This window comes from Alosa pseudoharengus, unplaced genomic scaffold (assembly GCF_046254945.1).
Source record: "Alosa pseudoharengus isolate Yale_2024_CS ecotype anadromous, Long Island Sound unplaced genomic scaffold, YU_APseudo_1.1 YU_APseudo_1.1_scf_9, whole genome shotgun sequence".
NCBI lineage: Eukaryota > Metazoa > Chordata > Actinopteri > Clupeiformes > Clupeidae > Alosa > Alosa pseudoharengus.
The window spans coordinates 28,929,590-28,943,639 of NW_027468881.1; the positions used below are offsets into that span (position 1 = coordinate 28,929,590).

Here is a 14,050-nt window from a genome sequence, read left to right on the forward strand (position 1 = left end):
CACTCTCCCTCTCTTTCTCTGATTATCAACATACCCTGTTATTGTCCTCACTATCTAATGGGTGTTGTGTGCATCTGTGTGTATATGTGTCTGTGTGTATGTTTCAGTGTGTGTGTGTGTGTGTAGTGTGTTAGTTAGTGTCGGGAGTGTGTGCTTCCTCCCTTTGCTCCTGGGTTTTTCCAGTCACCCCGAGGCCTGATGGGACAGGAAGGCCAACATGCAGATCATTTCCTCTGCTCCCACTCCAGTTCACACACACACACACACACACACACACACACACACACATACGCAGCAGATAAACATTCCCAGCACACACACACATACATACACACATATAAACATAAACATACGCACACAATAACCTTCTTTTGGTCTGTCTCGCTGACAGGCATGCAGTGTAAATTCATGTGCTGACACACTGACATACATAGCAGCTTACACTGGTGCACTGTAGTTCCACTGTAAACATTTGAAACACACACACACACACACACACATGCCAGCGCTATGCACTGGCTAAAAGCGCTGTGAGTCCTGGCCAGCTGGACTGTACCGTCCCCCCCAATCAGCACATTCCTCCTGATCAACGCACACACGTACACGTACACACACACACACACATATACACACACCGCTGGCCACTTGGCAGGGGAGCAGGGGTGGGGTAATCTTCATATCCTGTTCACTGACCCTTACACACACACACACACACACACACACACACACACATTCACATGTCCACGTGCCTGCCCAACTTTCATGTTCACCACCATCTCTGCCACTGGAACAGTTTCACTTCAGCTTCAGTGGAAAAGAACAGCAGTTGTGTGAGCGTTGCGTTTTCCCTCACAGTCTCCCCTCTGTCCTGGCCAGGTAGGGTCATTAGCACCGTCCCTGTGAGCCGTTGGTGCTAGGCCACTGAGCGGTACTTTCCCCTTATATGGAGCGTTGCTCCTTCCAAGGCGGCTTCACGCCCCTCGTTTCCTCTCATCCCCCACTCTTTTCACACCTCCGTCATCTTCCTCCCCTGCTCCTCGTTTTCTGTCCACTCTTGCCACCGGCGATGGTACCCTGCCGGGCGTGTCTGATCTGAACACAGAGTGGCCCTAGCGGCCGAAAGGGCCAGAGCGGGCCCCCGAGCCGAAGGGGGGTCTGCCGCAGCACAAAGCCGGCCCAGTCAGTGGGTGGGCGGCGTGGTAGTGAGCCTGGGCCTAGTGGAGCTCTAGTGCCAGTCTGAGCCTGTTGTGCCCAACACAGACTCCTCTCTGTCTGTCAGCTTAGTGCCACTACCACCCCCCCCCCCCCCCCCCCCCCAACATGACATCAGTCACACAGGGCACTGCCCAGTGGAACAATGCCACTCCAGTCCCTCTACACACACTGCCCCAAACCCATCCATCTTCCCTTAAATGCAGCCAGCCATATGCCCCTGTTTGTGTGTGTGTGTGTGTGTGTGTGTGTGCGCTTTTGTGTGTGTTTCTGTGTGAAGGAGCTGTTTACAAGCTGCCAGAGTTGTGTGTGTATGTATGTGTTTCTGTTTCTGCTTATGTGGAGATGTTTTCAGTCTGCTAGTGGCGTGTGTGTGTGTGTGTGTGTGTGTGTGTGTGTGTGTGTGTGTGTGTGTGTGTGTGTGTGTGTGTGTGTGTGTGTGTGTGTGTGTGTGTGTGTGTGTGTGTGTGTGTGTGTGTACAAGCGCGTGAGAGAGAGGAGAAAGGTCCTATTTGTAAGTCTCAGGGCAGTGTCTTTTGTCTGAGCCGATCACTTAAAAACACCATTGCTCTGAATGCCTTGTATCTGGCCATGCCAGCACAGCATATTTCAATTGAAGTGGCAAAACTCGATTGAATTGAACAGAACGAGAGAGAGAGGCAACATGAGGAGAGAAGTGTGTGTGTGTGTGTGTGTGTGTGTGTGTGGAGATGGCAGGCAGGGGCTGCTGTGTTTCTAGGCCACATTCTCAGGCAGAAAGGGTAACCAGGCATGAACTCGTCTCTGAATGCTGAGCGGCTCTCCACATCCAAACGAGCACGAGAGAGAGAGAGAGAGAGAGAGAGAGAGAGAGAAAAATAGAAAGAAATAGAAAGAAATAGAATCCCATACATCCCGCTCACCCTGCCTCTTTCCACTGACTCATTCCTTTTTTTTCTCTTGGTCTTGCTCACACAGCTCTGCCTTTCTCTCTCTCTCTGTCTCTCTATCTCTCTCTATCTTTTCTTTCTGCCTTTTTCTCTCCGGCTTGCATGTGGAGGCTCAAGTTGGCTTTTTTTATTGCTTCAGTCCAAAAATAAAACCCCGACCAAAACAAACAGCCGAGTTCCCTTATCGTCCTTATCACCCAGAGCAGATACCCCACGCCTGGACATCTGGGATCACTCTTAGGAACCTGAAACGTACGCACACACACCGTACGCACACAAACACACTGCCTATGGAGCCGCAATGCTGGAAGGAAACTTACTGTCACAACAAGGAGAACATTGGCGAGTCTATATCTATGGTGTCTGTAACACAGTGTCAACAGACACCATAAACAGCTTTCTCAGTCCTGGCCACCCCCTGTGGAGGCAGAAGACTGCACCGCATCTAGAATAGCGAATAGCATCAGTGCCTTGACACAGGTGTGAGCCAAACGAGCGGGAACTCAACACTTAGGGCTCTTTTCTTCTTTCTTGTTGTGCTTTCAGCATGGCTGTCTGTTTAATGTCCGCTGTCTCTGCCATCCACTTCATCCCTCTATCTGTACCTCTCTCTTTGTGTGTGTGTGTGTGTGTGTGTGTGTGTGTGTGTGTGTGTGTGTGTGTGTGTGTGTGTGTGTGTGTGCACTGCACTGCACTGCACTGCACTGCACTGCACTGCTTATCACAGACGTGTGTCAGAGCGTTTAGCTGCGCCCTGTTCCCACTGAGCAGAGGAAAGGAGGTGTTTGTGGACTGAGATTGTACAGTCGCCCCCCTCAACACCCCCCATACCTCTCGCTCCCTCCCTCTCTCTCTCTCTCTCTCTCTCTCTCTCTCTCTCTCTCTCTCTCTCTCTCTCTCTCTCTCTCTCTCTCTCTCTCTCTCTCTTTAAACACCCCCCTCTGTTTCCACTCCTCTGCTACTCCCTCTCTGCTATTGTTCCACAGGTTGAGTACACACATGTGAGAGAGAAAAAGAGAGTTGGGAGCTGTGTGTGTCTGTGTGTGTGTGTGTGTGTGTGTGTGTGTGTGTGTGGAGAGTGGAGAGTGGACTTTACCCAGTGCTTGGAGGTGGGAGTGCTGGTCAAGGCCAGCCCCTGCCCCGAGAGAGTGAGGAGAGTGGGGGAGGCGCATATGCTGCTAGCTCACATGGCCATCCTGCTCCACATCTTTGTTTACTTTTTTTTTGGGGGGGGGGTTGATTGTTTTTTCTTTTTGCACTACATGTGTCTGTGGCCACACTGCAGATTTGCGTCATTTCAGGTTGTGTGTTTTGATTGTGTGTGAGAGTTTGTAATCTGTCAATCGCACACTCACGAGGGCCTCTTGTTGTTCTGCTTCCCAGGTGACATCACCCAGAAGGGCTATGAGAAGAAGAAAGCCAAGCTCCTGGCTCCCTACATTCCCCAGATCCAGAGTAAGTGCACCACCCTCCGCCTCAACAACAACACCGTGTGTGTGTGTGTGTGTGTGTGTGTGTGTGTGTACATATTTATAGATTCCTTTCCTTGTCAGATTAAAAAATTATGCTGCATTAAGATCACAAACAAAACAGACCTTTAATGCAGCTTCAGCCGGAAACACTCTTGATTACTTTCTCTCTGGCTCATCTAACTAAATACTCCATGCTCAATATTAGGCCAGCTATTTTCATTTTTCCCTTAAAGGGCTGAGACTGTTTGTGAAGATAACAGCTTCAGGCGTTTTCCCCTGGAATGCTATAGAGAGGAGGGGGGACAAAGTATGTGGTGGTGTGATAGATTAGGGTGTGTTACTTAATTAACCTCCTTATTACTGGAATTGATCTACTGTTTTTCCAAAACATCCTGGGCTGTTTGTTGTTGATTGCCCAGCTCTGCTGATCATATGTGGCTCCTGGGTGCCCCCTAGTGACACACTTAAGAACTGCCCTGTGGTTTGACATGTATAGACATGTTTCACTCCACAATGTTCACAGCTCCCCACCCCTCTGTCTAGCAAGGGGACTGTGTTTCTCCTACATGTTGATATTTAGGTCCATGTTTATTCAGCGTGTCCAGTTTAAATGTTTGTGTTAGACCTGTGAACTGCAATAAATAGTGTTGTATGTTTATCGCTGAGCTCATGTCAACAAGTCGACCATTAGTGAGCCAAACCATCAACACACATAACATGACTTAGAGTAAGCAATGGCCTCTGCCTTTTTTCTGTCAGCACCATGAGCACACACACACACACACACACACACACACACAAACATGCACACATTTACATTCACACACACACACACACGCACGCACGCACACACACACACACACACACACATACACAAAGCTATTTTGACACAACCTAAAAGAGGAAGTGAAACCGAGGTGAAACTCAGAGTGCTGTTTTGTGCTGTGCGTTATTAATGGAAGGCTAGCACGCCTGTAACGGCGTTGACTCACCCAGAGCTGCGGAGCCACTGCAGGCTACAGTGCACACACAGAACGAGAGACTGACCTTAGCTGGCCTGAAAAAGGCACACGGCCACGTCAGCCCTGCGTTACACAGCATAGCACAGCACAGCACAGCTCCCAGCATAGCACAGCTCCCAGCATAGCACAGCTCCCAGCACAGCACAGCTCCCAGCACAGCACAGCACAGCTCCCAGCATAGCACAGCTCCCAGCATAGCACAGCTCCCAGCATAGCACAGCACAGCACAGCTCCCAGCGAGATAACTCAGGGAGTGTTGAAATCGAAGAGAGAGCATGACCATGGTTTTAGGGCTAGTGAAAGCCTCCCCATATCCCACAGCTCCCCCTTGTGCTTTATGTCATCTTGCTTTTTTGTTAGCTGACATCGTTGTTGTTGTCCAGCTACTCAGAAGTTCTGAAGGGGGACATTTGGTTGTGTACACTGAATCACTGCGGTGTGTTGCAGGGAGTTCATTTTCATGTGCTATTGATACGCATTACCAGCAGTGTGGAGGCCTGCCGTCACGTCACACAGGCTTCAGCACCCGCAGATATCGGCCCTTTGAACCTCAAAGTTCACCCCCTGCTGTTTGCTCCCTCTTTCACCTTTTTCGTGTGTGTGTCTGTGTGTCTGTCTGTCTGTCTGTCTGTCTGTGTGGTGTTCGAGAGAGAGAGAGATAACCCTGTGTTGTGTCCTCTAGATGTGGATCCTCATATTCAGCTGACCCCTCCGGGCCCCAGTGCAGACCCCACTCCCAGCCCAGACGCCGGACCCTCGGCCTCCTCACGCCACCATCGCTCACACCGCAGTGGAGGGGCCCGCGATGACCGCTACCGATCAGGTAACGCCCAGCACTGGAGACACACACACTAACGCACAGCACTGGAGACACACACACACACACACACACACACACACACACACACACACACACACACACACACACACACACAAACGCCCAGCACTGGAGACACACACACACACACCGCTACTGATCAGGTAACACGCAGCACTAGGTATTTCTTCATTAGCTGTCTATTAAAAGTTTAAATACACCAATGACCTTTTCCTATTGCTATGGTTACACGTAAACAAGAGCACATGCATGTTAAATCCTTTCACAATTCAGTCCTGTGACATTCAAATGCACATAACCAGACACATATGAGTACAGACAACAGAGCAAGGTTTCCCATTAAGGTGTAGATGGAGCAGAAATTCATTAGCTGTCTAGCATTTTTTTGGTATGCACACACACACACACACACACACACACACACACACACACACTCACACTCACACTTGTGCACAGTAAAGTGACCGTTGCGAGGCGTTGATGGTTTTCTGTGGCTGTGTTACTGTGTTGGAGGATGACATGACGGTGGAGCTGTCAGAGACATGGCAGGAAGAATAGTGGTGGCCCCTCACGCCATCTGTCTGAACCCATGCCTTCTGCTGAGGTCATGTCTGTTTACTGCTGTGGCTTTCATGACCAATCTCTCTCTCTCCCTCCCCCCCCCCTCTCTCTCTCTCCTTCTCCCCCCTCCCCTCCCCTCTCTCTCTCTCTCTCTCTCTCTCTCTCTCTCCTTCTCCCCCCTCCCCTCCCCTCTCTCTCTCTCTCTCTCTCTCTCTCCCTCTCCCCCCACCCCTCTCTCTCTCTCTCCTTCTCCCCCCCCCACCCCTCTCTCTCTCTCTCTCTCTCTCTCTCTCTCTCTCTCTCTGTTTCTCATTCCTTGTGTCTGTCCATCTCCTGTCTTTGCTTTATTCCACTCTCACTCTCTCACACGATATCTCTCTCTTTCTGTTCTTGTTTCTCTCTTTCTCGCATGCTGTTCTCTCTTTCTCTTCTCCATTTCCCCCTCTGCCCCACACACACACTGCTTGACCTTTTGGCCTTTTAACCCTTGACGACTCTTGTCTTTCTCTCTCCCCCCCCCCCCTCTCTCTCTCTCCCTCTCTCCCCCTCTGTCTCAGATATCCACACAGAGGCTGTGCAAGCTGCGCTTGCGAAGCACAAAGAGGAGAAGATGGCGCTGCCCATGCCCACAAAGCGACGCTCGGCCTTCGTCCAGTCGCCCGTGGACAACTGCACTCCTCCCGGTGAGGCCCGCCAGCACCACTACTCCCACTCGCCTTCTGCTGTCCTCTGCCCGGCCAGGTCACACCGGCCATCAAACACACACACACACACACACACACACACACACACACACACACACACACACACACACATACTGTACCTACACACACATACACACACACACACACACACACACACACACATACTGTACCTACACACACACACACACACACACACATATACTGTACCTACACACACACACACACACACACACACACACATATACTGTACCTACACACACACACACACACACACGCACACATATACTGTACCTACACACACACACAAACACACACATGCACACATGCATGCTCAAACACAAACACACAACCACATTTTCATGCACTCATGCAAACATGAATTTTGTGAGTGTCTCTCACACATACACTATGTCCTCATACCTATACAAATGCATGCGACCACAGAAACACATATACACTATGTCCTCATACCTATACAAATGCATGCAACCACAGAAACACATACCTGACCTGTGGACTCAAACTGTAGCTGCACTAACAACATTCACACACACACACACACACACACACACACATAATTTGTGTGCACGTTGGCTGCCCCGTACTACCATATGCGTCTCTACTGAGTGAGCTCAGAAAACATGACATCATGTTGAGTGGAGAAGGCCAAACCTGCTCTGCGAATCCTCCTCCACCACCATATTCACTCACCTCAGGGGTCTGTGGGGGTTGCGTGGGTATTGGCTGTTTGTCCAGAGATGCGGTAGGATTGCAATCAACCCTGCCAAGCAATTTTGCATCTGTACACACAACACGAATTCGGACACTGTCATGTGCTTTGCAACCGGAGATGGCCGTGGTGGTCACCTTGTTTGCACTCCCTGAGTAAAGGAGCTGAGTGCTCGGCCATCACCCGTATCGGGCCCTTGTTTGTTTTGCGTTTGCCTTGTTTGTTTTGTTTTGAGTTCAGGCCCCGCATGTTGTTGCTATGAGTGGGTGAGGTCATGTGTTTACGAGCAGAATAACATTGTTTGGAGATGTTTGTGTAATGGGTTTGTGTATTTGTTTTGAGTGGGTTTTATTTCTCTGTTTTTGTTTTTTGTCCGCTTGCAGTCATGGATATCTGTGAGAAAGAAGCGTGTGTTCAGTTGAGCATCCATGCACACCACACTATTCAAATTCTGTCGTGTTTATTAGCATATTTTTCCCATTTGTTAGTGTGTTTGGATGTTGTTTATGTGTGCTTGCCTTGAATGTTGTTGTTTTTGTTTGTGTGGGTGTGAGTTTTTTTGTTTGTATGTATATGATGTACCGGTATGTATATTTTATATGTTGTGTATGGCTATGTGTATGTGTGTTTTATTTCTATGTGTGTAACTGTTGTTTGTTCTATGTGTGTATGTTTCTGTCTGTTTTGTCTGTGATGAAGACACTGATGCCTTCTCTGTGCGTGCAGGAGTCCCAGTGCACAGTACGGTGTCCACTAAGGTCCAGTGCTTATGCCCGTCTCCACTCTCCACAGACACGTCGTCGGCGTCCGAGGACGAGGGCTCCCTCCGCCGGCAGGCTGCGGTGAGCGCGGCGCTGGTCCAAAGCCTGCAGAGCCCCGACTACTGGATCAACCGCTCGCTCCAGGGCTCGTCCACCTCCTCGTCCGCCTCCTCCACCCTCTCCCACGGCGAGCCCAAGAGCCAGAACCAGAGCCAGAACACGGGCCCACCCGCCCCCAGCGCCCTGGCCGATGTGCTGGCCCACACACGCTTAGGTGGGTTCCCCCCCCTGGCACACTGACGCTGACACCCTGGTCTTCACAGCCTCCAACCACCTGTCCACTGTAAATACCTGCAGAATCAGGTGGAGGTATTTACAGGTGTCAGGTGTCCTGAGGAGGCTACATGCCCCGCATGCTGAATGAGTTCTTATGCACATTTCTGCTGTATGAGTTAGCACTACAGTGCGTGCAGGTGAATGCCAATGATCAGGAAGCAACTATGTCTCGAAACTGTTACATAGAGTGTGGCAGTGTTGCCGTATGATGTTGGGCTGGTCAGTTGAACTGACCACACTGCTCGCGCGTCTCTCCCTGCAGCGGAGAACAGCAGCGCGCCCCCTGACGTGACCTCCACCGCGCAGCAGGACCGGGGCTCGCGGGGAGACGTACCCCCCGTGCGTGGCATGAGCCGGGGCCAGAGCCGCGCCAGCATGATGGACACGGCAGACGGTAGGAGTGCCACGCACGCGCACACGCACACACACACCACACCACACCACACCACACCACACCACACCGCGCACGCACACACACACACACACACACACACACACACACACACACACCTGAGCTATGGACTGAAGTACAAGCACATACTTTCTATAGATACTTATGTATTCAGGTGACTACACACATAAACACATACGTGTGCATATCCTAGTAACCCTGCTCACTCTCATTAGGTAGGTGTTCTTGTCACGGTGCTTAAGGAACTGGGTTGAGAATAAATATAGGCTGCCTCAGATGTGGATAAGCTGATAATGCTCAACTTAACTAACAATAGGCCGCAGTGTGTGGCACGCTCGTGTTCACAGGCGAGCTTCAGTATGCGGATAAGCACGGAGCCGTGATCACGATCGGAATGTTGACACACTTTCAAGTTGCACACTGGAAAGATGAATGCCCATCCATTTTGACAGCATAAGACACCCTTCCAAACCATCGCACACTGGCCACAGCTCTGTCCAGCTCCGTTTCCCAGTCTGCACTGGGGGGGGGGGGTTGTTGTGTGGTGGATTATAATGGCCATGCTGAATCAGAGCATTGTTCTGTTGAGAGCGCCGGTGTGTCTAAGCTCAGACCATGCGCCATGGCTCCCCACCGCAACCCAAACTCGTACTCCCACTCTGCTATCCTTCATACTGATGACTCTTTTATTTCAGCATAGACTTTGCCAAAGGTGTGTCCTGCTCATTTTTTAGTGTGCATGTGTTGTTTTTTGTGTTTTTTCCCTCAGTTGACATTTTAGTTGTAATTTGTCAGAACTCTACCCTCCACACTGACACTCAGGGGTTCAGAAGCGGTGTGTGTGTGTGTGTGTGTGTGTGTGTGTGTGTGTGTGTGTGTGTGTGTGTGTGTGTGTGTGTGCGCCTTTGCTCTGCCGCTAGTGCTGACCCAGCTGATTTGAATCAATATCCCGTGATGCTGGCTAAAGAGCCATGCTAATGACCATTTAACACATTCCCTGAATTAGTCAGGGACGAGCCCTCACCATGTGAGCCTGGACAGGAGGCTGCTCTCAATGGACTGGAATGGGTGGGTGGTGCTGCATATGTCTGCTCAGGGTTGGGTGATGGGGGTGGAGTGGGGTGGTGGGGCAGCTGCTTAAAGAGTGTGGACGTTTGCAGTCTCACCTCTGAAGCTCAGTAATTAAGCTCAAGTATGCACTTGTCTGATTTGCCCAGGCCTTTGCTAATGGGATTGGATATATTCCTCTCCAAACCCACTCACCCTCCCCCACACACAGATACTCACACACACACACACACACTGTAATCTACTAAAAACAGCACTGTATAAAGCTACATGTCAGACTATTGCTGTTGGGATTGTAATTGTGCCATTCTACCAAGTTAAAGAGATTCATGCTTAATCTTTTGCTTTGCTGGCTGCTGGCATGGCATGGCACTGCTCTGCTCTGCTGTGCTGCGCTTGAGAATGCTGCTAACAAACTCATGTGCTCTTCTTTTGTTCTCCTTTTCTTTGTGACATTCTTGTCTGTCCTCTCGTTTCTCATCCGGCCCACATTTTGTGGGTCATGTGTGCTTTTTTGGGGCTTTCATTTTGACCGGCTGTAGGAAGAGGTAAAGGTAATATCACACACACACACACACACACACACACACACACACACACACACACACAAAGTCACCCCGCTCCGGAGGGGTCACTACTGAGATCTGTCCTGTCTGTCTCTCGACCCTTAGTCAGTGTGTCCCTCTAGTTCTGTGTCCTGTGTATCGCCTGTAGATCCTCATTTTTCACATACAAGCCTAAAGTAGAGGTGACACCCAAGTGAAGTGATATGATGTGTAGCCTGTGGACAGTAGCCCGTGGGTGCGCTCCAAATCACACCTCACACCCTATGTAGTGTGCTAACTTCAGCAAGCAGTGCTGTGATCGCTAAAGAGGTGATTCCTCCCTGCAGAGTTTGGGACGGATGGGTGAGTAGAGTGTTATTTGGAGCACAGCCGTAGTAGACGTTTATGTGTGTTGTAGACCAGGGCTGCCTACTCCCAGTACTGGAGAGCTGCCTCTGCTGTACCCCATGAATGATTTAAAAGTCAGAGAGGGGAGCACTGCACTTGGATTTTGTTGAGTTTAAATGATCCCAAAAGTCAGATTTCCAAGCTCTTCAAGAACTGAAAGTGGGCATCCCTGTGGAGTAGCTTGGCAGATAACTGTGTGTGTGTGTGTGTGTGTCTGTGTGTCTGTGTGTCTCTGTGTGTGTGTGTGTGTGTGTTGTTTGTGTTGAAGACACTGATGCCTTCTCTGTGCGTGCAGGAGTCCCAGTGAACAGTAGAGTGTCCACTAAGATCCAGCAGCTGCTCAACACACTCAAAAGGCCCAAGCGGCCGCCACTCAGCGAGTTTTTCCTGGACGACGCGGAGGAGATTGTGGAAGGTGAGTGACTGTCAAGATACAACATTGCTCAATTTATATAGATATGGTCAGACTGAACATGCCTATATTAAATAATACATTGGAAACATGGCCGTGCACTGATTCGTCCTCTGTTACTCCCTCTGCCCTGCAGTGCCCAGGCCTGACCCCAGCACGCCCAGGCCTGAGGGACGACAGATCATCCCGGTGAAGGGCGAGCCTCTGGGTGTGGTCAGTAACTGGCCCCCAGCCCTGCAGGCAGCGCTGGCCCGCTGGGGGGCCACCCAGGCCAAGAGCCCCGCCCTCACCACGCTGGACAACACCGGCAAGCCCATCTACACCCTCACCTACGGTGAGCCAGAGAGGACAAAACTCATTGAGGCCTATGTGCTGTAGCTTCAAATGCAATACTATTATATGGCCAAAACATATCTGAACTTGATATGATGTGGTAGTAGGTCATAATTGGGTAGATGAGTTCAGATGATTAGATGGTAGTAATACTTAGTACTACTACTACTACTACTACTACTACTACTACCACTACTACTACTACCACTACCACTACTACTACTACCACTACTACTACTACCACTACTACTACTACTACTACCACTACTACCACTACCACTACCACTACTACCACTACCACTACTACCACTACTACTACTACCACTACCACTACCACTACCACTACCACTACCACTACTACTACTACTACTACTACTACTACTACCACTACTACTACTACTACTACTACTACAAATACTACTAACTAATTCTTACTCCTGGTTTGTATCCACCCTGTGCAGGCAAGCTGTGGAGTCGCAGTCTGAAGCTGGCCTACACTCTCCTCAACAAGCTGGGCACCAAGAGCGACCCCGTCCTCAAGCCTGGCGATCGGGTGAGTCGCTACGCAGCCTCTGTGTGATTCAGCCCACAGTGACCATGACCAGTAACGCTGATCATTGCCATACTAACTTCTCTCTGCTTTGTGTGTGTGGTGTGCAGGTGGCACTGGTCTATCCCAACAATGACCCGGGCATGTTCTGGGTGGCGTTCTATGGCTGTCTGCTGGCAGAGGTCATTCCTGTGCCCATCGAGGTGCCACTCACTCGCAAGGTACGTGTCAGTGCTTGGATGATAGCTTTAAACATGCAACATGGGACATTGTTGTAGCTGATGCTTCATAACTGGCGTTATGTAGTAAGATGACGGTCCACGGCACTGATTTAGTGTTTGCCCATTGATCCTCCGTAGGACGCAGGAAGTCAGCAGATTGGCTTCCTGTTGGGCAGCTGTGGCGTTGGATTGGCTCTGACCAGTGAGGTGTGTCTCAAAGGCCTCCCCAAGACCCCCAACGGAGAGATCCTGCAGTTCAAAGGTCAGCTCCTCTCCTGGAACCTGTGTTCCTTTTGTCACCTGCTGAAATAAATCATCATGTCCAACTGCAGATATCTAGTTCTATGCTCTTCATCATGCCAAGCTGGGAGAGGCGTGCTGATGCTGTTTGCATTTCTGGTGGGATTATTGAGAGTTGTGTGGTGTGTTCCCACAGGATGGCCAAGGCTCAAGTGGGTTGTGACGGACACAAAGTACCTGACCAAACCCTCCAAAGACTGGCAGCCCCACATCCCCACCGCCAACACTGATACCGCATACATAGAGGTGAGCAGTGAACAACAGTGCCCGTGTGTGTGGGTGTGGACTCTTATCTGTGTCTGTGTTGTTTGACTAGTGCAACGTTATTATGTTATTATGCTATATTAAATTGTTATTATGTTATATTAAGTTATAATTATGTTATATTATGATTATGATATGATGAGTGTGTGTATTCTCTTCCCCTCCAGTATAAGGCCAGTAAGGAGGGCACAGTAATGGGTGTGGCTGTGTCTAAGATTTCAATGTTGACACACTGCCAGGCTCTCACACAGGCCTGCAACTACTGTGAAGGTGAGTGCTCATCTCTCTAATGTAGACTCTCTTCTTAGCAAGGGCATTGTGAATGGTGTCACCATTTTGACCATCACCTGTGACGAGCAACAGCCACAGCACTGAATTTATCTAAATGCTAAAACCTTCCACTGGTTGATGGACCTCCATCCCAAATGCAAATTCTGAACAAAGACCTTTGCATCTGGCAATGTGCATATGCACCTTTATAGTTATTGTAGATAGATAGATAGATAGATAGATAGATAGATAGATAGATAGATAGATATACTTTATTGATCCCTAGGGGAAATTCAAGGAAATTGTGGCGTCTGGATGGGCGTGGACACATAGGTGGAGCTGTTTGGCATCAGCCCATGTACTGTTGGGTGTTGTCAAGCCCATGGGGCACTGCGTGGGTGGTCAGGGGTGGTGGTGGGGGGGGGGGTGTTGCCCGTTCCCCTTTCAAACATTCCGAGGCCAGGGAGAATCTTGCCCAAGCGGACAGCCGGATGTGTAACGATTCGCTCTGATGAATTTGAGCCACGTTTATTAATTAATGCCAAGGAGGCAGATGGGACAAGTACAGGCCCGTGTGCACTGCAGCGCTGCATGCAAACAGAGCCACTGACAAGAAGAGTTGCCTTATATGTATTTAAGTGTGTGTGTGTGTGTGTGTGTGTGTGTGTGTGTGTGTGTGTGTGTGTGTGTGTGTGTGTGTGT

The 14,050-nt window shown here is 49.9% G+C and overlaps 1 protein-coding gene across 1 annotated transcript in view; it reads left to right on the forward strand.

Annotated features, from left to right (window-relative positions):
• Positions 1-14,050, forward strand: part of dip2ba (disco-interacting protein 2 homolog Ba) — a 51,515-nt gene that overhangs the window by 18,570 nt on the left and 18,895 nt on the right. Inside the window, exons 2-13 of the mRNA XM_076277112.1 lie at positions 3,525-3,596; positions 5,318-5,458; positions 6,592-6,717; positions 8,261-8,503; positions 8,828-8,959; positions 11,294-11,413; positions 11,547-11,744; positions 12,205-12,296; positions 12,404-12,514; positions 12,653-12,776; positions 12,951-13,060; positions 13,246-13,348. Coding sequence (XP_076133227.1) covers positions 3,525-3,596; positions 5,318-5,458; positions 6,592-6,717; positions 8,261-8,503; positions 8,828-8,959; positions 11,294-11,413; positions 11,547-11,744; positions 12,205-12,296; positions 12,404-12,514; positions 12,653-12,776; positions 12,951-13,060; positions 13,246-13,348 — 1,572 coding nt within the window. The remainder of the gene's footprint in view (positions 1-3,524; positions 3,597-5,317; positions 5,459-6,591; positions 6,718-8,260; positions 8,504-8,827; positions 8,960-11,293; positions 11,414-11,546; positions 11,745-12,204; positions 12,297-12,403; positions 12,515-12,652; positions 12,777-12,950; positions 13,061-13,245; positions 13,349-14,050) is intronic.